Here is a 23237-nt window from a genome sequence, read left to right as displayed (position 1 = left end):
ATCTGAGGCCAAAATGATAGTTTCGAAATTTTTTTGTTTTGAACTAGACTTCACTATTTTTTTTTTGTCTTTCACAAATACAAATAGTCTGAAGATTGTGGCACAAGAATCGCAGCGAATAACGCTGTATTGTTAATACACAATTTAAATGTAATATATTTCTTATTTTAATTTAAGGTAAGCCTTTTTTGTAAACCTCGGTCAGCTTCAGATGACGGCGCTTCGATTCTGAAAACAATTTCTGTGTATGTATATGCCCCGCTTGAAAACACAGAGAACCGACACGCACGATTAAGCGTCCGAGCAAACGTTGTTGTATGTACGAGAGTTAAATAAGATATAAGCTTTATATTGAAGCTTTAACGTGCCACAAGCTTTTTAACTAGCAACAAGCTAAACCGAGACGTTGCTTATAGCAGCTGTTTCTTGTAGAGTTTGGGCGATAATTGGTAAACAGACTGTGGCGGTTGTACGATAAATACATCAGACTTAGTTGGGCACACTGTCAGCAGATCTGTTAAATATATAAAATGCTTTAAAAGGGTAATTACTAGCTACTATAGTGTTATAAATAATGTTACTTACATTGGATAGCACATAAAGCCAACCCTCATACAATGCGTTTTCAGTGGATTTTGTAAGTTAAGGATTCTGTTAAATAACAGCTACTTTCGAGCCAAATGAACGCCTTCTCAGAACTACAGTTCGTTCATTTAGTTAAATGAGTCATTCGATCGAACTTATTCCGAACGACTCAATACAACTCTATACACAAAGGACGCACAGGACGCACACACGAAATACGCATACAGAAACGAAATGCCACGGAATGGCGGCGATGCCGGCAACGGTGGCACAGGCTCAAATGCCACTAGCGATGGTTGCATCTATCCCGACGATGTTATATTGGAAAAGGGCGTAACATTCAATGTACGCTATACGGGCTGCGTTGAGGTCAAGACCTCCATGAAATCACTGGACTTTGAAACGCGAACTCTGCTCGCACGGTAGGTGAACAAAAAAAAAAAATTTCCAACAATCTCTGCAAGCTTCTAACAACATAAACAAATTTCAGGGAATGCATTAATCGCGTATGTGAAGCAGCTGGTCTGAAGTCTGTGAGCAAACGACGTCTGGACAAAAAGTTACACAACTTCATCTCGGATCGTCCCAGCATGGAGCATGCGGGCACAAATATTATTATTAACGTATCCAGTCGTGCTCTAACACTGAGTAATGTGGAAACAGGCGAAATGATTGCCAATCACAATATGCCTCGAATTTCGTTTGCTTCCGGTGGTGACAATGATACGCTCGACTTCCTAGCCTACATTGCCAAGCGGGAGGGCGATGAATGGCGTGCCTGCTATGTGTTGGAATGTGCTGGCGGACAGAGTGAGGATCTGATTGTGACCATTGGCAAGGCTTTTGTGTTGCGTTTCAATGCGTTGAGCAGACAGCAGTGTGCAGGCGCAGGGGCAGCTACCATAGATAACATTAATCTCAGCTGCAAGGAGAATGTAAAAGAGTATTACAATGACCTACCCAACAAGCTGCCGCCGGATCTACCTTGCGAGGAACAACAGCTGCAGCTGCAACAGCCACTGGCACAGGCACAATTACCGCTTCATCCGCACGCTCCGCGCGTTGCCCAGTTGAATTTGAAGAAGCCGCGCGATCGCTTGAGCAGCAATCTTATTGATCTTAACTCCCCGCCACCCGATCAAACCACCAATAAACTCTCACTTGGACATTTTGATCCGTTGCAGGCAGCTTCCGTTGCAACAGGCGTGGCCACAAATTCCATACGCGATGTTTTCGATGGGCCACAGTGTCCACTCACTGCCGAAATCTGGTTCCATGCGGCTATCTCGCGACCGATTGCCGAACGCCTGCTTCAGCAAGACGGCGACTTTCTTGTGCGGGAATCACAGGGCAAGCGTGGGCAATATGTATTGACTGGATTGGAGGGGAAGACACCTAAGCATCTGTTGCTCATCGATCCAGAGGGCGTGGTGCGTACCAAAGATCGCATATTCGACAGCATCAGCCATTTGATCAATTACCATTGGGTCCATGCACTGCCCATAATTTCGGAGGATTCGGAGCTGGTCTTGCGTAATCCGGTGCGCAGACCCAATTCGGAGCAATCAACTGACAATGCATAAGCAACATATACAAAACTTCATATACCCTATACATATATTTATATCAATATATATATATATATATTTGTGTACACACTTAGATTTACATATGTGCACTTGTAGAGAATATCTTTTATATATCGTCGTATCATTGTATAAAGAACAAACCCATTTATTTATGGATCGAATGTATACATATTTATATGTGCATGTCTACACAGTATTTTTCATTAAAATGAAAATAAACCAACCATATGCATTTACTTATTGATAATCCAGAAACAACACAATTATTGATTTCTATTTTTGCATTTCACACAGGATGTTTATTGTGTTCCAATGCAAGATTTTTTCTTTTATAAAACAGGATCACCATCTTCCGATTTAAACCTAATTGCGACGTCCAAAGTTGTTGGTGTTGGGCTGTGTGAGCTGCAGGCCACGAATGTTGTGGAAGTCCAACAGCTTCAACATCTCCTTGGTATCGGCATCGACCTCAATGATGTCCTGCTCCAGAGCCGAGACAGCGGGCACGTAGTTATCACGTCGCTCGCGCTCCTCTTCCTGCAGCTTAATGGAAATGCCGCGCACCTGGGAGTGACGCAGACGGCCCATCAAGTGGGTAACATAGCTGCGTGAGTGAAGACACGGCCACCAATTAGTAATACAATCCTATTTACATCAGCTTCCAATCGGACTACTTACCCGGCAATCTTGTTGCGGAGGGGCTTGGTGGGAATGATGGCAACCTCCTCGCAGATACGCTTGTTGGTGTGGAAATCCAACGTCAAGCGTGTATAGTACTTCTCGATGATGACCTTGGCGGCCTTCTTCACTGTCTTGGTTCTGACGCGACCCTAAATTTTTAAAGTTAAGAATTGGTTGGAATACACAGATTAGTTTGCGGCTCTATACACATAAACAATCAAGTTTCTGCCCCAATTCTATTGCTGGGTTGAATGAAATTTCACTGCGCTTGAGCGCGGCACATATTTGTCCACACATAGCTCAACATATTTGTGCTTTTAGTGTGATGATTGCATTTTTAAATTAAGTTTTTTATTCAATTTTTGACACTTGGACACCCACCATTGCGAACGTTGTTACCGGAAAAGAACAGAAAAGAGCAGCTGTCAAAATTACATCTTTTGTGTGAATTGCATGCACAGGGTTGTATGCGCTGTCGCTTATCGAAAGCAAAAGAGCCAATGTGACTGTCAAAAAGAAGAAGCATCGCGGTAACCAAAGTAACGGAAAAGGTGCGAATTTATTTGGTTCGCAATTTTCAAATAAAAAGTGGGTCATCAAATGAATAAGTCCAGCAACAACGATGAGGAAGGTGCTGCTTCTGCAGCATCCAACTCAAATTCAGAGGAACAACAGCAAGCGGGAAATATCAATGGCAGCGCTAACGGCTCCGATTTTCAAATCAGTTTAAATGATTTTCTCGATTTTCTCAAACTTTCCTGTCACGTTAACGATATGATAACAAAAGTTGAAGGCAAGCCATATAATCGGGAGCCCGTGCCGCCCGCCGAGAGTCTTGCTGGTGTCTTCGCTAAGCGAAATTCAAAAAAAGATGAATTCGATTTTAATAGTTTGGCCGAAAATGAGCTAGTTAACGGATTGCTCGGTCTGAAGCGTCAGCAGCGACTTACGAGCAGTAGCAGCAATAACAACAGCAGCCGGGATGAGGCAAGTCGCACAAGCCTGCCGCTGTCGGATCCCACGTCCTCGATGCGCACCGGACACATACATACCGATCGTGGCCTACATCCAAAACTACGTGAGCAATTGGACTATGTCATCAATGAAGGTGTCCTGGACTCGGTGTTGTCTTTCATATGTCCAATGCCTTTGCCCGTTGCCTTAACCTCCAATGGCGGTCGGGGAAAAGTGAACAAATTGCAGCCATCGCAACCATTGCAGTTAATAAAGTCGGATCCCATACCAAGTCCAGTTAATTTAACAACGCCCAGCTCGAGCTCGCCCAGCGTCCATTCATCCAGGGAAAGTCCAGCGGCTGAGATCCATACTGGAAATAGCGTAGTGCGTGCATCTGTAAAAGAGCCAACTGGCAAGGCATCAACGAGTACAGGCACACGACGCAAATCCTTGTTGCTGGTCAAGGACAGTAAACATTCGCGTCAGGATAAGAAGGAGTGAGTGAATAAAAACCTACTGAAGCATTTCTCCTTTATCCTTATATACTTTCAGATCAGAAGTCGTTATACACGTATGCGATGAAGTGAAGAATATTTCGCGTGATTTTACCTGTCCGCAGGGTCTGCTGGTAAGCAAGATGGGTTACTTTGCGGATGTTACGGCTGGGCAGCGCTTGGACGAGATGGACATATCGGTACATTGCGACATACAGATCTTTGACTGGCTGATGCGTTGGATCAAGAACAGTGCTCAGAGCCAGGAGCTTCCAGCACCGGGTCAATGCAGCTCTTCTGGTCCCCAGCTGGATGGCAACAATGTTGTGCCCATTCTGGTCTCAGCTAGTTTTCTGCAAATGGAGCCACTGCTGCTGGAATGCTTGTCCTTCTGTCACGCCCATCTCAGCGAGGTGGTGCGCACTTCGACAAATCTGTCGTGCCTTAATGATGCCTTGGTGACACGTTTGGCTGCTATGTTTACCAATCTAGAGCTGGAGATGGTGCGTGATAAGAAAGAACGTGTTACCCCCAGACTGTGGACAAAGCTAGTGCAAAGCTTGTGCGAACCGGATCCGGAAGTACTGCGCGGGCATTTCTATAGCATTTCTGGACTGTTTCGGTGCGTGCGCTGCTGTCGCTGTGTGACCAACACGATGAAGTCCCACGTGAACTGTATATCCAGCAATATACGACTCAATCGTTGGGGGCAGCTGATCAGCAACCATGTGCGCGACAACAACTGGGATCTCAATGTGTACGTGATGCAGCTGTTCAAGGAGCTTAAGTCGTGGCGAAAAGTCTACTGGAAGTTGTGGGGCCATTGCCATTATCTTTATTGCTGCACGTGCGAGGCGCATTTTCCGGTCTATCAAATGAGCTGGTGTCGCTATCATCCAGAACCGCCCCATTTCCCCGAGGCCGAGGGGCGCATTGCCGGACCAACTGGACGCTACGCCTGCTGCAAGCAGCAGGCATTTCGCTACGAGACGTTACCAGGTCCAAATGTAAAGTATTCCATTTGTCAATATTTTAATTATTTCAGTTAAATAAGGTGTATCGTTCCTTATAGGGCTGCCAGTTTCGCGAACACAGCGTCCTGGTGGACACAGATCGGGAACGTGCAATTCTAGCCATTGCCCAGCTAGTTAGTGAGAACTATGCGATGTGCGAACAGCCACCGTTACATTTGCAGGAGCTAGCCGCTGCGGGTGAAATTGATCCCAATTGGATGGGTATCTCATTGACGCCACAACGTTGTCGCCAGGGTCTGTTGCCGCAGCTCTGCATGGACAGTGGGTTATGGTTTCTTCGCGACATATAAGAATCCCTTTGATCATCCAATTCAATATCTCTCACAGTGACCAATCATCGTGTTAGTCGACGCTGCCCCTATGAAAACGAGACCAGCTCCGAGTCAGACACTACCTCAACCAGTTCGGAGGATACGCGCCTTCCGCGTGTTCGCAATCGCAATGCCCTGGTCGGTGATGACTACTCCTCGAGCAGCGATGGCTGCGAATCGGATCATCGACCGCCGCCACGTAAAGCCCGCGGAAAAAAGAAACGGAAACGGTAAATAAAATTATCCGTGTGTGATGCATTTATTCATATTACGATTAGGGCGGCTGCTGTCTCTGGACGTTTCTGGTCGGGCGAGCTGTCGGCACGCAGCAATCAGGATCATCAGCGTGACTTTGAGGAGAAGATCATGAAGCAGGTGACCAGCTACGTGACCAAGAAGACGGGCTCCGATCAATGTTTGACACACAATGCCCAGCCACTGGGCGGCACTTATATGCGGCTGGAGACCGAGTGGAAGGAGATGCTCAAGCAGCGTCACAGCAATCACAATTTCCAAACTGGTAATGCTAGCAACATGGGCACAGCTGCAGGTGGTGGTGGGGGAACTGCAACTCTGGGCAACAGCACTAGCAATCAAAATCTACACGCTGGGCTGGGCGCCACAGTTGGAAGCATTTCCGGTGGCTCAACCGCTGGGCAGTTGTCCAAGCAAAAACACAAGTAGACTCCTAAATCGAATAGAAAATAAAATGTAGACAATATTAGCAGTAGGAATTGTAGAAAAATGTTTGTTTAACCTTCGAGGTTTACACTACGCAAAAAAGCAACAAAATTTTACAAGTAGAAAATACACGTAAACCATAAACAAATGCATAAATCGAATATGAACCATAAACATTAAATCTATGCATATTTTACACTTTAGTATCAATATTAAGTGTGTTGCATAGTATTCTTTGAAGCAACTAATCAATAGATCTCTCAGTGCATTTCTTAATAGTTGTTTATTATTTAACTTAACGCAATTTACAAAGATTTTTATTATAGATTGGTTTTTGTTTTTAACTTTAAAATTATTTTTTTTTGCTTTGCTTTTTGTTGTCGTCGGCTTGCGACAAATAAAACCGGGATAAAGATTACAAATTGTATGGTTATTTTGAAATTTGCAAGTAATTTGTTTATATTTTTAGTTTAATATTTTTTCTCATTTTAAACATAAATTTGCGTATTTCTCTTTTCGTGGTGTTTGTTTTTGTCCTCGCTTAACAATAAATGCGGCTGCGCAAACGGAACCCTGGGTTCTACTTCTATCATAAAAAATATATAATCAAATGTCGTGGCTGGGCTGTGCCCTAGGCTCAACCTGTAGCAGGAAACGCAACACAATTTTAAACATTTCAATGTAGTGCACACCGAAACAAATAAAGAATTCAACAAAAAGAAAAACTGTTGGGCCAGCCGGTACTCACTTTTATTTCACTTTACGGGAAGTTTTTATTTTTTTTTTTTTCAGAAGATTTTCTCTTTTCCCTGTTAGGGAAAAACTCGCGTAAAAATCTGATTTTTGCCAAGTGAGAACCGGAGTGGACCGCGAGCTTTTTTTTTTTGCAATTACACAGTAAATGGATTTGGAATTTAACAAAACAAAAATTAAAAATTTCAATAAATATCGTGTGAGCGTGTTAGTGTGAGTGTGAGTGTGAGTGAGTGTGAGTGTGTGTGTGTGTGTGTGTGTGCGTGTCAAGGTGTAGAGTCTTTGAGTGTGTATTAGTGTATCTGCCAGTGTGTTTGTGCTCGAATAATATGCCAGCTATTTAAAATATATCGGCTTTCGGTTTTCCAACAGAGTACTTAAAATTTTGCATTGTAATTGTTTGTTTTTCGATTGATTGGTAAACGAGAATTGATTGAAATGAATGCTCTTATTGAATTTGCTACTGCTGCTTCTTCTGCCTTCTTCTTCTGCTTAACTTGTTGCTGTTGGTGTTTTGCTGCTGTTGTTATTTTTATTGTTGTTGCTGTTGTTGATGATGATGTTGTTGTTGTTTTTATTGCTGTTGTTATTGTTGATGTTGTTGGACGATGTGCCGCAAAGCTAACTGAATAGACACTCGGTCGCCTTCTCCAAATTCCAATTCTCTTTGGATAATACAGCGCGCGCATCGTGCTCATCGATGCCCATATCCTTGAGACGCTGTATCTTTGAATCACAATCGGGAAACGTGTTTGGACCACCGGCATATGCATTGGTCCAGTGTCGGGCAGTTAGTACAAATAGCTCATGCTTATCCTTAAATTGATATGCGACAACTGCATCCTGGGGATCATCGGGTTCGGCAGCAGCTAGCAGCGCCTGCAGCGACAATAACACCGTACGCAATGTCATCGCAGCAGCCCAATTATCCTTCAATATGTCCAGGCAAATGGCACCAGTGACTGATGAAATGTTCGGATGCCAAATACGTGTTATAAAGCGCACCTGCAAACAACTCGTATATAACTATTTGTATATATTATATATAAACATATACGACTGGACACTCACCTTTGGTGGATTGAATGGGTATGTTTCGGGTACTTTGATTTCCAGTACGAATTTACCGCCCTCGTAGGGCGTGTCTGGCGGTCCGGCGATTTCGCCGCGTAGCTCTGTCCAGCTGTCATTGACCAGCTCTATTTTGATCGAGCACTGAACGATCTATAGATGGGTTTAGATATACGATATTAGTATGAATCGATTAATAATGTTAATGAAATTATGCAATTTGACTGTTTGGCCAGGCGCGCGCCAAAAAGAAACATAACTATGTGAAGCAAAGTCCTTGACTTCTCCCCATATATATGTATATCTATATTTTTATATATTTATATACATATACGTATAAATACATATCTGCACACTTGTATATGTTCCGTTCGGCCTACTCACCTCCTCGCTGCGCATAACTTCTTTAAATTCGCGCTTGATACGTGATACGGCCATGTTCGCCATGATTGTGGATTTTGTTGTTGGGAGTTCTTGTTGTTGTTGTTTAGCTGTCGCTAGATTTTGCTGCCGATTGCAGAGTTCTCGATTGATTGTTGATTGTTGTTTTAGTTTGTGCTGTTGTTGTTGTCGTTGTTGTTGCGTAAATAACGCGCAGTTCGTTGATGCTGGGTAAAAATTTATGATATATATATAGACATATATATTGCAGCTAAGTGGCGGCAGCATACAAAAACAATACGAAACGCTTCTGTATTTCAATTATATTAAACTGACACTTTTCTCAACAAACTGTGCACGTAAGCCAGGGCTGCTAGACTATCGATAGACATTGGCAGTCAGCTGCTGACAAGTGTGACCCACACTGTATAACTGAAAAAATGTCATAAAGATTAAGTTTTCGATATGTATTTATCGCTGCTGTTAATGGGAGGAGTTTATCTGACAAGTGTTTACTCGTTTGCTGTTAACCGTTTACGCTCAGTGCTGTAAAGTGTTGACATATATTTCAAATTAAAGCGCCGAGCTAAAATGGTCTACATATTTTATTATCTTCTTTTGTTAATGCTAAGGATATATATTTCCACTTTACACTTGTTTAATACATATAAGCTATCTAGTTGTTACATATCATAGTGGTGGTACAGTAATTTTCCACAGCCAATTTCAAGGTTCCGCCTTGATCCCTCAAAACGAACTTGATTTGACCTCAGGTAGAGACTTCTATTACGCATTGGCAACCGTCTCATTTCGGTGGCAATTCAAAACTCGTTTTTGTCTCTTATAAATAACAAACACACGTCTAGCTTACTGTAGGGTTCTCGACTGCTTGGCAACAGCAGCCAAAATAATATACAGATCTTCAATTATGCGACTCAACACTATTTTTTCATTCGTTCACGTTTCACAAACAAAAACAAAAACGTGTCCAAAATGTGTGCGTGGGGCCAAAAGTTGCAAAACAAGACGTGTTTAGCTGTTTAAAATAACCCAGCAAACAGCAAACTGTTTTTAAGGTCATTCGACACGTCTAGACTATGTCTGCTCCAATTTATTTATATATATATCCACTAGCTTTTAACTAAGTTTTTAACAATTGGTCAGCATGTTTCTGTTTTAGTTTGCAGCGCTTGTTTTCTGGGCACGTGTTTCATTTGTTTTCTTTTGAACAGACGTTCGTCGGCCCCAAGCTCCATTAAAAAAATATACAAAAAAGAAACAAAGCGACTTGCCGGCGCGCTTACTCTTTGACACTTGCTCTCTCTCGCTCTCCCCGATACTGGCTCTCCGTCTTCCATTCTCTGCTTGTTTCTTCGCGCTCTCTTTTGCTTGGCAGTCAAACTTCATGACTTCGCCGCCAATGAAATCATTCAGCTTTTGCATTTTCATTGAAGCGGCTGCATTCTAAAGTGCCAAACAAAAGAGTAAACGCAGATAAGTGAAACGTGAGTAAGAAAGAAAACCCCAAAAAAAGAACCGTTTAAACGCCTAATTTGTTTGTGTACCTAGTTATTTACGAACCGATTTGTTTCTGCACATGTTTCAAGTAAGTTGAATTTTATTGTCAAAACGTGTTTGTGTGTGTGTGTGTGTATGTTTGTTTGTGTGTGTGATTTATTCTGCTACACTATTTCTAATTGCATAGAAAACGTGCGCTGTCAGCATTTTAGAAGCTGACACGTGGTTGCTTACCCCAACCCTCTTATTTTTTGAATGAATGCAGCGACGCCATTTGCATATGCGTCAACTATACAAAGACACATACACACACGCATATATGACCACGGACTACGTCAGCGCCTTCCTTTTGTAAAAACATTTTAGCCTGGCATTTTAGCAGTGGCTTTAGTTCATTTAAATTTAGACATGAAAACAATTTGACAAATCTCTGCGTATTTCCATTTCTCTTTTTAAGTACAGTTGTACTCTCTAACAAAGCAGCAAAGACGAGCCCCCCAAAAATAAATTGTTTCTGTTGGGATCATTAGTTTCGGCTAGCTTTAATAAAATCGAATGCAAATTTAAATGCATTTCCTGTAGCCCTCGCAATTGCAGCTAAACAGCTGTCCAACAGTCAAAAGGAAGAGATGAAGAGAGCGAGAGAGAGAGAGAGCGAGCGAAACAATAGTCAAAGCTTCTTACGCTAGCATTGCTCTGCGTCTATTAGCGTAAATGTGTGTGAGTATATGTAGGTATGGTGTGTGTGTGTGTGTCTGAAACGCATACGCCATGTACGCGCTCAGTTGTTCCAATTGCTCACTCGCTGCTGGCGGCGTTGCGCTTAATTCTGTTGTTCTCTACGTCTAATCTATTGTCATACTTCTAATAAATATACTTATAAATCACAAAAATATATTATTGTACAAAGCTGTGCTATTTTTTACGTGCGCGCTCTTTGCTTTATAAATTCGCCGTCCGTTTCTCAGTCGTGTATTACCGTTAGCACCTGACAAAATAGCGGCAAATTGCGCGCGTAGTGTTGAACATCATTTCAGAGTTTTCAATCATTTTGTCATCATGCCAGATACAAACAGTTTAAAATCTGATCAAAATGGTGTGTATTGCGTGCAAGGTTAAATAGGTATTTCACGGCCATTGTAAAAAGAAAACCTCCTTACCATCTATACAAACAGCTGTTCGGTTTGTGTCGTGATAAAAGCTTTTCGGCACGCGCCTGTTTGCATGCCAGACTATTTTGTTTTCGCTGCATTCCCATAGATTCGCTCTCTTAAAAGAGAGCAGAGAATGTAGCGCAAGGCTTTATCAGGCTACGTGCGAGCTTTAGATTAATGTTTTGGGCACTCAGAAGCCAGAAGAGCTAACAGTGTTGCCAGACTGTATTTATTTACACTATTAAAGTAAAACATATTAAATATATACTTTCTTTGGGTAATTTGGCAATAAATATTTTTTGCTTTCCAGCAACTTTGAGTGCTAGTTAATTTCAATTTTTTTCCTTGGTATGGCCACAACACACACAAAATTCGCTCACTCACACAGGTTGCGACAGCAATACGTCAAAATAATCACATGGCAGCCACTTGGGGTGGCTTTGCTGAGACTCGTACTATTTCACTCTCTGTCTCGCACTCAAAATGTCCATACTGTTGCATGAGATATATATATATACAAACAAGCTTTTCGCTGCTTACGGCTGATGTATGAATGAATATTTGGCGCGTGAGTGTGAGAGAGCGCCAATGAAAGCATTGCTGCGCTGCTGCCATTGCCTGCTTACATATACTCATTACGCTCTATTACAAGCACTCTCTCACTCTCTACGCTCTCTTCTCTCATTTCCACCATGCACGCGCACACACATACACGGAAACAGCAGAGGCAGAGCGAATGCGGCGACGTCGCTGCCGCTGCTTTTGCAAAAAAATTTTTATAATAAAAACTTGTACTCGTAGATTGTGTGATGCCAGTACGTTCTGCTAATCCGATACGCGCTAGAAGTTTGATCCGAGACAATTTGGAGAAACAGGCTGGTTGTCTAAATCTAATACACTCCAGAATGCCAAACATTAAAGTGTTTTCGGGCACCTCGCATCCGGATTTGGCGCAGCGTATTGTTGATCGTCTTGGCATCGACCTGGGCAAGGTGGTCACCAAGAAGTTTAGCAATTTGGAAACATGGTAAGTACACACACGCACATATACAAAAAACGAATCGCGTGCGCCAGCCGTTTACCAAATAAACCAACAACAAGAACAACAGCAATAATAACAAATTGTGTGAAATGTGACCCCGCTAAATATGTGTGATAAGTGCTCAAAAATAAATTTAAAAAAAATTGTGTGTCCATGTGGGCAGCAGCAGCTCCTTGACATTCACCAGAGGTTGCTAAGTGTTTGCCATGCGTTTTGTACTGTGTGACTGGAGGACGGCAGGTGAATGTCTCCTGGCTGCAGTTTAGTAAATTATAGCATTTTATTTTGTACAATTCTTTTAATGGGTTTCTTAATACAGTTCGTTTTGTGCTTTTTTATTTTTATTGATTTAACAAGTGGACTGTACACCGTAGTCATTGGTTGCTTGCCGTGTGCTTGCCTTTCTATATGCATGTGTATGTATGAGGCTCACGCATACACACACACACACTCAAACACATATTTAAATACTCAGTCAATCGCACAAACACCAAGAGGAACGCGCTCTGGCTACATCGAAGCTAATGTCGCGTGCAATTTGCTTGTCGTCTGAAAAATTTAAATAATATTAATATAAGTAAACCAAATAAATTTATTAAATTATTTGATTTATATTTAATTAGCACATGTGCGTTTGCCTTGGTCTCTGTTGCTGCGCAGCTTCAGCTTCAGATTTGCTTTTGCTTTACACACACACACACTCACAAGCGACCAAGTCAGCTGCTACTCCAACAACAACAAATAATAATAAAGTGTCTCGGGCTGGCGCCTTATCAACACGCACACATTGAAACGCGACACATGCAAAGCGGCCTGAAAGAATTTTAATAGAATTAAATAAACGTTGAAAATGATACAAAGGAAATTAGCAAACAATTATAGTGTAAGGGGGGAAAAAACAAGAAAAAAGAAGGCAGGCAAAAGAAGTGAGTGAGAAAAGCAAGAAAAATTAGAGGTTATAATATAAATAATGCGCGCTAAGCTTTTTGACATGATACGCGCTAGCCCAATGAGCGTGAGTATTCCACACGTACAGATGTATGTGTGTGTGAGTGTGTAAGTAGTGCATACGCATACACACGTTTATGCATGTATTATGTTATGCTCTCGCATACATACGCAACGCCACGCAACTCACACATAGGTAAACTCCAAAACAGAAGCAACGACAGGCAGTCAGGGCGCAGACAGCAAAAGCAACCAAACCACAACACGACACTGTCACGTTTTTTCGCCGCTAACTGAGCGCGCCAGAGAGAGCGTACAAAAGAGAGTCACTTATAAGTCAGCCGATGATGATGACGGCGACGGCGACGGCTTCGGCGACGACGACGTCAACGCCAACGACGCCCCCACATGTTCATGTTGCTGCTGCCTTGCGCTCACGCGTTTCCACTCTCTCTCTCTCTCTCTCTCTCTCTCTCTCTTTCTCTCTCTATGATGAGATGGTCCCACGTGTGTGCTGTAAGCGCAGACACAACAACACGGTGGTTGTGCTAATTTATGTTGTTGTTATTTGTGCTGCGCACTTGTCGGCTTGTTGTGGCTCTTTCTGGTTTGTTCTCGCTGAGCGCTGACAGCAACAGTGTAACTAATATGTTCACAGTTAGATTACTCGCAATGCTCTTCTTCTTTTCCATCGTCTTGTTGTTGATGTCGTTACTGTTACTATTTCTTTTGCACTTTGACTTGATTGAAGCGTGTCTTATGTGCTGATTGGCGCTACAAATTTGTTATTGTTGCCCCTATTAGACGCACATATGTATGTATTTATGGGTTACAATAAACGACAGCGCTTGAAGGGCGCTTAGATGACGTCATGGAAATTTATATTGTTTGAAACAGTTACGAAATTTCTATTAATTTAATGGAAAATATTATGAGCCACAATTTTATTATATTTTCGTTTGAGTAATTGCCATTCATAGCTAATTTAAGGCTTAGCCACAAATGACCTTGCCAAAGGCAACACAAAACCCGCCGCCAATGCAATTTTTCAATAACCAACAACAGCCAACTAAATGGCCATCAATTCTAAAGGTCAGAACACGCAACTTAACCAAGACTAAAAAAACAAAACTGAAAAATAGTCGATTACAAGTACAAATTGAAAAGTTTGATCGATAAGAAATTTGCGTGTTGTCCGTAGTGTGAGGCAAATGGGAGCAAGGGCTACATCTGGTAACTGATAAGTGGTTGAAAGCCAAACCTATTTAGATGTCAAGATATGGCTTAAAGAGAGCATCTAAAGCTTATATGATTATGAGCCAAAAGGAAAAAGTGAGGCAAGACGACGATACTTGTAGATTACATTATCACTAGCACACACATACGCATACACACACACACATGTAGAAGGCTTGTCAGTTGTCTGACAAAAATAAAAGTCAAACAGCTAGTTAAAAATATACACGAATAAAAAAAGGCAAAACAAAGGAAACAGCTGCTGAAGCTGCTGATGCTAGACAACGGTCTACCCTCTGACAGCTGCAGAGCAAGACGGTTAATACTTGGCCCAGTGCCAGCATAGAGATCCCAAGAGTTGGCCGCAAGAAGCACAGCCAAAGCAGCAGCAGCAGCGTTTGGCATTCTAGCAATGCCAGAGGCGAAAGTGTTTTTCTCTAGATAAAAACCAAAAAAACAAAATGATGAAAAAATGCATTCATTTCATGCAACGTCAACTGCGACTGCAACTGCATTCGCATTAGCATTGGCTGCTAATAAAATGCATTTTGGCAAACGCTAAGCGAACAATGCGGCGTATGCGTAATATGCCGTACTGCCCAGCAATAACAAAAGACAGCTGAGAGCGTGCGACTCTAGTCATAATTCCTAATCAATAGCGATTGGGTCGAACGCTGGCGTTAATGTCCATCGAGCAGTAATTATATATACTTTGTGGAACGAATTGGTGGGGTAGGTAAAGGCAACAAAAAGATATATATGTATGGGAGAAGTCTGTCAAAAATTTGCCAATCGATGGACTGGGCGAAGGCGTTCGATATTCTGGGCGTAGTGCTACACGTAATTCAATTAACCTTCAATGTAAATAACAATGGCAATGACCAAAGTGTGTGTTGTGTGTGTGTGTAGGTAGAAATAAGTAAGAGAAACAAAAAATCAAAACGTAAACAGCACAATAATCGAGAAAGGCAAAAGGGTAGAAGAGAGTAAGTGAAAGCTGTTAAAAGTGAGCTGTAAACTAATCAAGGAAATGGGCTCATATCTGCAGTTCAATGTAATATATGAGAAAGAAACTTAAGGCGTAAGAAATACTTTTTATACTTCAAAATAAACGAAATGTAAGCTGAGCTGTCTTCCAATATATTAAATAATATGATATATAATATATGACATATGACATATGACATATGAAATATGTCTTATGATATATGATATATAATGTATGATATATGATATATGATATATGATATATGATATATTTGTGTATACTATATAACATATATAATGTATCAAGCTAAGTACTATTCACAACTAAGTACTGTGTGCTGTGTATATTACTAATTATTTTTCCAGTTTCATATTTGCTTTAAATACTTGTTTAGCTCTGTTCGTAATAGATTGGTTTTTGTTTAGAACTAAAGAAAGCTAACAAAGTTTAAGGAAAAAGTTATACAAAATCAATGTTTTTTCCTATGAACTTTATCTGTAGATAAGGTCTGCAGTGTAGGAACAGCGGAACTTTGAGATTGTGGCATAAAAATATAATTTTTCGATATGGCACGCTAACATGATTTGTGTATCTGTGAAATATTATCAATCTGTAGGATATGACAATAGCAATTAACTTGTCAATAGTAAGTCAAAAGTAATTAAGGGTAGAAGACACAGAACGAGAGCATATTGGCTTTTAAGTAATGTTAAGCTAATGTATTGATCTCTTGAGATTTGATTTGACGGAAAAATGCATACTTCTCTTTCCGTTTTTCAAATGCCCAGTTCCTAGTTCCTTCAATAATGTTTATGTCATATAGATTTACCGTTTGTAATATGAAATGTTGAAGCCAAAAACCAATATACTCGCTTTTCACAAAAGTAGCCGCTATAAGAACCCACTTCCTATGAACGAATATCTTGAATTTCTTAAGCCAAATTATCGCGTTCATATTTCACCTTGAAATAATTGCAAAGCTGAAAGACTCATGTGTTTACATTAGTTAAACATGCGGAAAGAGTATACAAAAAGACGCATGAGAGTTGGAGAGGCTAAAAGGAACCTTGATAAATATATATTTATATATTTATATATAACATATGTATGTATTGTCGATTCGTAGGTCAATTTGCAGACGAGTGTCAGCAAATTATATGATTTTTGACTCCATCGAGAGTTGTGTTTATATTAGCCAGTGCAAGTGCGACTGCAAGTGTAAACAAGAAATTGGTCGTTCAGCTAGGCGACACTTTATACACACTATGAAAATAGAATCTGATTCTTCGAGTAAACTTTGCTGATTATTTGATTAATTTTCTCGCATTTCAGTGTGGAAATCGGCGAATCGGTGCGTGGCGAAGATGTTTACATTGTGCAGTCTGGTTCCGGGGAGATCAATGATAATTTAATGGAGCTGCTGATTATGATCAATGCGTGCAAAATAGCATCCGCATCTCGTGTTACAGCTGTGATTCCTTGCTTTCCATATGCCCGCCAAGACAAAAAAGATAAGGTAGGTTTGCCTTATAGGGATAGTAGTTCACGCTCTCTCTCTCAATCTGTTTCTATAATATATGCTACAGATATATAACTATATAACTTTCCATAATTCTTAAATTTATATCAACACACACACAATATATGATAAATCAATGCAAAACTAGTTCGGATTTTTATAGCAGCAATAAAACTAACGGCAGTAAAGCATATAACTGTCGAATGTTAATAACCCCAACTATATCTATATATATATAGAGCTTACGTATGATATATATATATATATATATATATATATATATATATATATATATATATATATATATATATATATATATATATAATGTTAATCTCTGTGTGTATTTCTTCTTTTTTTTGCATTTTGTAATCCAAGTTTGAGTTTTTCTTTTATTGTTTTCCCCCAAACAACAAACAACAAGAAAATGGTTGCAAGGAAGCGAAGCTGTTGAAAGAAAATCGTTAAAAATGTGGAAACTTTTTTCTTTTGTTTTAATAGACCTATAACTAATTTAATATCTAAATATTGTACAATTTTACTTATATATATAAATATTTGACTTTTTTCTTCTTCAATTAATTATGTTTATGCCGCCGTTTTCAACAACTTTTGGTGTCTACTTCGCGCTCTCCCTCCCTACCTCTATATCTCCCTCTCTTTCCGACTCTCGCTCTCCCCCTCTCTCACTCTGCGTTTATCTATGTGTATCTGCCTTTTGATCTCTTGGTATATAAAACTATATCGACACTAGTTGCCGGGCGGTGAGGAGAAAGATGAAAACAAAGCAAAGCTTGCCAAGAAAAACTACGATTGGAAATTTAGGGTATTTAAAACTTTCAACAACAACTCGAACTCACACTTTCATTTCAAAGATACAACAAAAAAACTATTAATTTTCAATTTGTTTTGTTTTTCAACAAATCGTACAATTCGTCGGGCAAACGAAACTAAAAATTTCCTCATCAAAACTCATTCAAGAAAGCCAAAATTCAACTTGAAACAATAATTTCTCACCTCTCTGGGCTCTGGGTAAATTGTAAAATCAAAAAACTTTTAATAATATGTTGGTAAAAGTTCGATTCGGTGATGCTTTAATAACTAGAAATATTTATATATATTCCGAGCAACAAAAAAGGTTTTACAATATTTTAGCTTTTGTCTTTTATGTTTAATACACGTGCTGCATGAACTAACTTCAAAAAAGGTTGAAAAAAAAAAAAAACGATGAGAACCTTAAAACAATTGCAATGAAAAGCGCTTTTCAAATTACATTGTTGGCATTTAATATATGTATATAATTTTATATATTTTATTTTTGTTTAAATTTTTAAATTGGTTAAAGCAAATACAACATGAAAATTTCCACATTTTTCTGCTCAAAAATCTTTTTGAAATTTTCAAAAATTTTTGTTTGTTTCCTTTTCGAGCGGCGCCGCTTCATTGCAACAAAAGTATATGATTTAATACTTATATTAACACAATGTTTATATTATTTATACTTATACTATAAGTTCTCGTTTTGCTGTCTGCTCGTTAATTTGTCGTTTGTGCCGTTGCCACATATAGTACACACTATATCATACTATATATACCCTATATACCCTATATACGTATATGTTTATATATAATTTGTTTTTTGCACTTCGTAGCACCTTGCATTTCTGTGTTTTTTCCAACATGTTTTTCAGTTACAAATAATAGACAACAAAACCGGGTTCAATACAATCTTCACGCTGATAAGACACGTATCTCTACCTAGCAACCAAATAGAGTCTGTCCTCAATCCATTATGTCTTTCCGTATGTAACACAGACAGGAGATGGCATGACTGACCCCATTAAGTATATGTATTCTTGATCAGCTTGAATATCAATTCTGATTCTGATGCTGGCTTCAAATCAGCGAAAAGTTTTCTTTTCTTTAATTTATTGATAACCCATTAGTAACGTCATTTATTTAATTTGACGTCAACTGGCTTGGGGGTCTTTCGTAGTGCACAGCGTACTATCGCTCTATGTCAATATCAGTACCCGGTCAGATCAACAATTGTGCACAAATATATATTTTTCCCATAATTTTTCCATTCATTTTCGTCAGAGCTGCGATGCTTAATCTTTAGGAAAAGTGCATTGATGTGAACTCAAATGCGTTTCTTGACATCGAACGATTGTCTGATGGCTGCTCGGAGACATTTATTGTAATATATTATTATATAGGTGGGGACTTATAGACTATAGCTGGCAGCAGTAAATACTCTATCCATATGAGTTCTATAGAGTTGATTTGTCTCTTTTACTTCACTCTCTCTCCATATATCCTAATTAACATCTGAAGATATCTTTAACATGCAATAGTATCAGAAGTCTCTTAGCTATACAAGTTCTACAAGTTTTCTCGTTTTACCCCTCCACAAACTTCTAATAACATGAAATTTAAATACTTTGTAATACTAACTACCCGATCTAGCACCAATTCTTGCACAATATATATATATCCCGTTACAGCACTTTGTATTATTTCAAATATACAAGTTTCAAGTTTTTACTTTTATTTTTAATTTCTTTAAATTTTTTGTTAATTTTTTTTTCACATTTGTTTCAAAAACAATAAACTTTGACTAGAATATTTCACTCAAACAACTTTTCGTTTCTTCTTTTTCTTTTTCTCTACTTTCATTTGTGTTTGATCAAACAACTTTTATGAGCCAAAACAAACCAAAATCAATTACCAAATACAAAACAAAATATGTCTTTAATATATGTGCTTAGGAGTTTTCACCCAGGCAATATACTGTGAGTAGCTATGTCAGCGGGTCTAAGCTTTACTTTTACTTTTAACTAGCTGCCGGCGACAAATATATCTTTAATCTTTAATCAATAAACACAAACAAAAAAAAAAAAAAAAACAAAAAGAGCTTAAACAATTTTATTCTAATTTTTTGTAAAGCAGTTCTATTTAAACTTGTTTTTCTTTCAGTTTTTGAATTGCATTGAAACAGTTTGACTAATATTAGTTTAAACATTAAACATAAACAATGCATGTTAGTTATTTTTTGTAGAAATTTCTTAGTATATATAATATATTTTAATTAAAGTTCGCACAATTTAATGTCTCTGGTGCGCATTCTCATTGATCTGCACACTCTCTCTCTCTCTCTCTCTCTCCCTCTCTTTCTCTATCTCGCTCTCAATTGAACATTGTTGTCCTTTGTGTTTGTGGAAAGTCTTCGTTTTAGTTTTTGTTTTTGTGCCCATTGGAACGTTACACTTCTGTTTGTGTATATATATATCCATATAACTATACGATATATTTATATATGTTTTTTGTACACATGGTTAACTCTCATAAGATATAAATATATATAATCTATATTAAGCTAGTTTACTATCTACGCTAATGATATACATGATTTTCTTCTGTATTTTCTACGCTGGCCCATGCACAGAGCCGTGCGCCCATCTCGGCGAAATTGGTCGCGAATATGCTATCGGTGGCCGGAGCGGATCACATTATAACCATGGATCTGCACGCCTCACAGATTCAGGTGAGTCTAGCATCAATAAAACATCGTATACACGGCGAGGGGGCATAACACAACAATTTCGTTTTATTTTTGTTGTCAATGTTTTTGACCAATTGGAAAAAGCCAAAAAAGAATTAAGAAAAAAGTAAAAGTTGCAAAAAATATATATCGTATATATAAATATATGATGTGGGAGGTTGTGAGTAGGCGTGGGGGGATGTAGGTGGGTGTGCTTGGTTATGGGTGTGTGTGTGTGTGTGTGTGTATTTGGGTATGTCTGGGTGGATCTGAGTGTGTGTGCTGTTAGGCAAGAGTCTCGTGCAGACGGCGCTTGCAGTTGCTGCAAGAGCTCCTCATTCGTTGGCTAAATATTGGTTTTTGAGTTGGAGAGGTTCGTCAGCAATCGACGTTTGCATGGAGATGATGCGCACGGATAGTGTGGAGAGATGATCGAGCAGCTGATTGATGCGCTTCTCCTTTTCGAGTATGATCTTCTGGAGATATTGTACCTTCTGGTCGAGGGACATGATGTACAGCTCCTTCTTTTCGTTGATGCGCAACTGCTCCTCGTAGTTGGCACAGGCAACACTCAGATTGTGCGACATTTGGGCACTGGCAGCCATTGCTTGTAGGTCCATCTGCGACTGTGTGGGGGTCTCTGTCACGTTTATATTGTTCGATTTGTCATCCGTCAGCGACATCTGCGGATCGTTCGACGTTTGTGTGGAGCTCTGTGAATGCGTTATTTTTGGACTCGCCTGCTGTACAGCATCGGCATCGACATTGTCTAGGGATTGCGATGACGGCGGCTGGCCCTTGACTGGAGATGCTCGGCGTGAGCTGAACTGTATGCCATCCCGTTCGATGCGCATCAGATGAAACAGCAACGAGCATATGGCATTCAAGTCGCCCGAGGCGAGCAGCTCCAGTGACGGGCGCGACAGGATGAGCCCCGTCTTGCGTAATACCTTCAGACTGAACGTTTCCCAGTTAAGTAACTTCAGTGCTAATTTACCATGAGACGTATAGTTTTTCATATTGACCAACTTGCCAACGACATCCTTGAAAAGCAGCGCCATGTTGACAACATCGGATAGATCGCGTCTGGTGCGATGATTCAAGACGATTTTCTTACCGACCAACCAACTGTCCAGCTCCTGATGTTCCTCGATTGACAAATTGCGCAAATTCGACATCCTTTCCGTTCCGTCAGCTTATGGCATGCGCATTGGCATTAGCATTCGCATTAGATATATGTATATATATACATACATACATACACATATATATAAATATATATATATATATATTTATGTATGTGCTGTTATATATGGAAAAAAGAGAAACGTTCAATTTGTTTTTGCTCCTGTTTGTTTAGAAGTTTATAGCCAGATAAAGGAACAAAAGGTTTTTGGGAATACAAATTAGCTGAGAGTGGAAAAACAATTGTTGTGGAGCAAATGCGATGACAGAATTGTGCACAGCTGCTATATGAATACCTTATGAATATTTTATAGGGCTTCTTCGATATACCAGTCGATAATCTCTATGCCGAGCCGGCGGTACTCAAATGGATCAAAGAGAACATTCCCGAATGGAAAAATTCGATCATTGTATCGCCAGATGCAGGCGGCGCCAAGCGGTACGAGCCAATCCACACTCTCTTATATATGAATATACAAAAATATATACATATATATATATCCATATATCTATATATTTATATGTAAATACTTGCAGTGTTACCTCGATAGCGGATCGCTTGAATGTGGAATTCGCGCTGATACACAAGGAACGCAAGAAGGCCAATGAGGTCGCTTCGATGGTGCTTGTGGGTGATGTTAAGGATAAGATTGCCATATTGGTCGATGATATGGCCGATACATGCGGCACTATAGTGCATGCTGCCGATCGTCTAGTGGAGGCGGGCGCCACTAAGGTAGGCTAACGTTGCTTTAGCAAGACTGTTTTGATTATTTAATGCGATCTTCCTGCAGGTCTATGCCATATTGACGCATGGCATCTTCTCGGGTCCGGCGATCTCGCGCATCAATAATGCCTGCTTCGAGGCAGTGGTGGTGACCAATACTATACCACAGGATGGACATATGCGTGACTGTCCCAAAATACAGGTGAGTTCGTCTACCTCTCGCTCTCTCACATTTTCTCTACAACTTTCTGATTGCAGTGCATTGATGTGTCTATGATGTTCGCCGAGGCTGTTAGACGAACACACAATGGCGAGAGCGTTTCGTATCTCTTCTCAAATGTTCCATATTAAGCGTTAAATGCAGCAACAACAATAACAACAACAATCATAACAACAAGAAGAAAAGCAACAACAACTACAAACCAATTGCAAATAATCAATAGAAATTTACTTGAAAGCATCTTTTTGCCATTCATTCATCGTTATATATATATTTTTATTAACTATTAACTATGAGATAAACAGCAAGATGAAAGCGTCATTATGTAATTATATAAAGTAGCATAAAGTATATAACAACAATTGCACACTTAATTGCCTTCAAAACCAAACAAACATTTTTTCTATTTGTTAAACAATTTTGTTTTTCTTTAAACAATTCGCATTTTGTAAAAGATTATCAGCTCTTAGAGAGAAAATTAGTTGTATAGATTATATAGTTAAAAAAGATACACACGTATACACACACACACACACACAAACACACGAAAAACAAACTGTAATTTTACACTGTGCAACAAGAAAATTTTTTGATGTTTCCTTAAAATAAGTTTTGATGAGAA

General features: G+C 39.7%; 6 protein-coding genes across 10 annotated transcripts; 3 read left to right on the top strand and 3 right to left on the bottom strand.

Moving 5' to 3' along the window:
- The first annotated feature begins 573 nt into the window (after window positions 1–573).
- Window positions 574–2358, top strand: LOC111603738 (SHC-transforming protein 1). The gene is made up of 2 exons (XM_023321455.1): window positions 574–1007; window positions 1076–2358. The coding sequence occupies exons 1-2, from the start codon at window positions 820–822 to the stop codon at window positions 2166–2168; spliced, it is 1281 nt and encodes a 426-aa protein (XP_023177223.1). The 5' UTR covers window positions 574–819; the 3' UTR covers window positions 2169–2358.
- A 90-nt stretch (window positions 2359–2448) lies between these two features.
- Window positions 2449–3336, bottom strand: LOC111603742 (40S ribosomal protein S17). The gene is made up of 3 exons (XM_023321460.2): window positions 3237–3336; window positions 2853–3004; window positions 2449–2778 (listed from the first exon to the last, which is right to left on the bottom strand). Exons 1-3 carry the CDS (start codon window positions 3237–3239, stop codon window positions 2538–2540), a joined length of 396 nt encoding a protein of 131 aa, XP_023177228.1. The 5' UTR covers window positions 3240–3336; the 3' UTR covers window positions 2449–2537.
- A 242-nt stretch (window positions 3337–3578) lies between these two features.
- LOC111603734 (uncharacterized protein KIAA1841 homolog) lies at window positions 3579–6480 on the top strand. Its single transcript, XM_023321450.2, has 5 exons — window positions 3579–4309; window positions 4365–5313; window positions 5379–5601; window positions 5668–5881; window positions 5930–6480. Exons 1-5 carry the CDS (start codon window positions 3630–3632, stop codon window positions 6333–6335), a joined length of 2472 nt encoding a protein of 823 aa, XP_023177218.2. The 5' UTR covers window positions 3579–3629; the 3' UTR covers window positions 6336–6480.
- Window positions 6481–7623: 1143 nt separating this feature from the next.
- Window positions 7624–8943, bottom strand: LOC111603733 (ubiquitin-conjugating enzyme E2-22 kDa). The gene is made up of 3 exons (XM_023321449.1): window positions 8541–8943; window positions 8157–8309; window positions 7624–8090 (listed from the first exon to the last, which is right to left on the bottom strand). Exons 1-3 carry the CDS (start codon window positions 8823–8825, stop codon window positions 7707–7709), a joined length of 822 nt encoding a protein of 273 aa, XP_023177217.1. The 5' UTR covers window positions 8826–8943; the 3' UTR covers window positions 7624–7706.
- Window positions 8944–9962: 1019 nt separating this feature from the next.
- LOC111603732 (ribose-phosphate pyrophosphokinase 2) lies at window positions 9963–23001 on the top strand. 5 transcript variants are annotated; one of them, XM_023321445.2, is made up of 10 exons: window positions 9963–10042; window positions 10107–10143; window positions 12011–12236; window positions 16756–16939; window positions 17694–17765; window positions 20388–20486; window positions 21983–22107; window positions 22206–22404; window positions 22463–22597; window positions 22654–23001. In XM_023321445.2, the coding sequence occupies exons 3-10, from the start codon at window positions 12019–12021 to the stop codon at window positions 22744–22746; spliced, it is 1125 nt and encodes a 374-aa protein (XP_023177213.1). In that variant the 5' UTR covers window positions 9963–10042; window positions 10107–10143; window positions 12011–12018; the 3' UTR covers window positions 22747–23001. The 5 variants fall into 5 exon arrangements, with proteins under 5 accessions (XP_023177213.1, XP_023177212.1, XP_023177214.1 ...); XM_023321444.2 differs by lacking the exons at window positions 9963–10042; window positions 10107–10143 and adding an exon at window positions 11048–11151; XM_023321446.2 differs by lacking the exons at window positions 9963–10042; window positions 10107–10143; window positions 17694–17765 and adding exons at window positions 11050–11151; window positions 19711–19734.
- On the bottom strand, window positions 20521–21717 carry LOC115482791. Its single transcript, XM_030222851.1, has one exon. The coding sequence runs from the start codon at window positions 21659–21661 to the stop codon at window positions 20819–20821; it is 843 nt and encodes a 280-aa protein (XP_030078711.1). The 5' UTR covers window positions 21662–21717; the 3' UTR covers window positions 20521–20818.
- Window positions 23002–23237: the final 236 nt, after the last annotated feature.

Source organism: Drosophila hydei, unplaced genomic scaffold, assembly GCF_003285905.1.
Source record: "Drosophila hydei strain 15085-1641.00,03,60 unplaced genomic scaffold, DhydRS2 tig00000001-arrow-pilon, whole genome shotgun sequence".
In the NCBI taxonomy this organism is placed as follows: domain Eukaryota; kingdom Metazoa; phylum Arthropoda; class Insecta; order Diptera; family Drosophilidae; genus Drosophila; species Drosophila hydei.
Note: the sequence above shows the minus strand (reverse complement) of the source record. Positions and strands in the feature narration are given on the sequence as shown.

Coding starts and splice junctions, on each gene's coding strand:
- LOC111603738 (XM_023321455.1), top strand. CDS start 820: ATGCCACGGAATGGCGGCGATGCCGGCAACGGTGGCACAGGCTCAAAT. Junction 1,008..1,075: donor ACGCGAACTCTGCTCGCACG/GTAGGTGAACAA, acceptor AACAAATTTCAG/GGAATGCATTAATCGCGTAT.
- LOC111603742 (XM_023321460.2), bottom strand. Junction 2,779..2,852: donor CTCCGCAACAAGATTGCCGG/GTAAGTAGTCCG, acceptor TCACTCACGCAG/CTATGTTACCCACTTGATGG.
- LOC111603734 (XM_023321450.2), top strand. CDS start 3,630: ATGATAACAAAAGTTGAAGGCAAGCCATATAATCGGGAGCCCGTGCCG. Junction 5,314..5,378: donor AGACGTTACCAGGTCCAAAT/GTAAAGTATTCC, acceptor CGTTCCTTATAG/GGCTGCCAGTTTCGCGAACA. Junction 5,602..5,667: donor GCCGCAGCTCTGCATGGACA/GTGGGTTATGGT, acceptor TATCTCTCACAG/TGACCAATCATCGTGTTAGT.
- LOC111603733 (XM_023321449.1), bottom strand. CDS start 8,825: ATGCTGCCGCCACTTAGCTGCAATATATATGTCTATATATATATCATA. Junction 8,310..8,540: donor AAGTTATGCGCAGCGAGGAG/GTGAGTAGGCCG, acceptor ACCCATCTATAG/ATCGTTCAGTGCTCGATCAA. Junction 8,091..8,156: donor ACCCATTCAATCCACCAAAG/GTGAGTGTCCAG, acceptor AGTTGTTTGCAG/GTGCGCTTTATAACACGTAT.
- LOC111603732 (XM_023321444.2), top strand. CDS start 11,115: ATGCCAGATACAAACAGTTTAAAATCTGATCAAAATG. Junction 16,940..17,693: donor GCCAAGACAAAAAAGATAAG/GTAGGTTTGCCT, acceptor TATCGACACTAG/TTGCCGGGCGGTGAGGAGAA. Junction 22,405..22,462: donor TGGAGGCGGGCGCCACTAAG/GTAGGCTAACGT, acceptor ATCTTCCTGCAG/GTCTATGCCATATTGACGCA.
- LOC115482791 (XM_030222851.1), bottom strand. CDS start 21,661: ATGTCGAATTTGCGCAATTTGTCAATCGAGGAACATCAGGAGCTGGAC.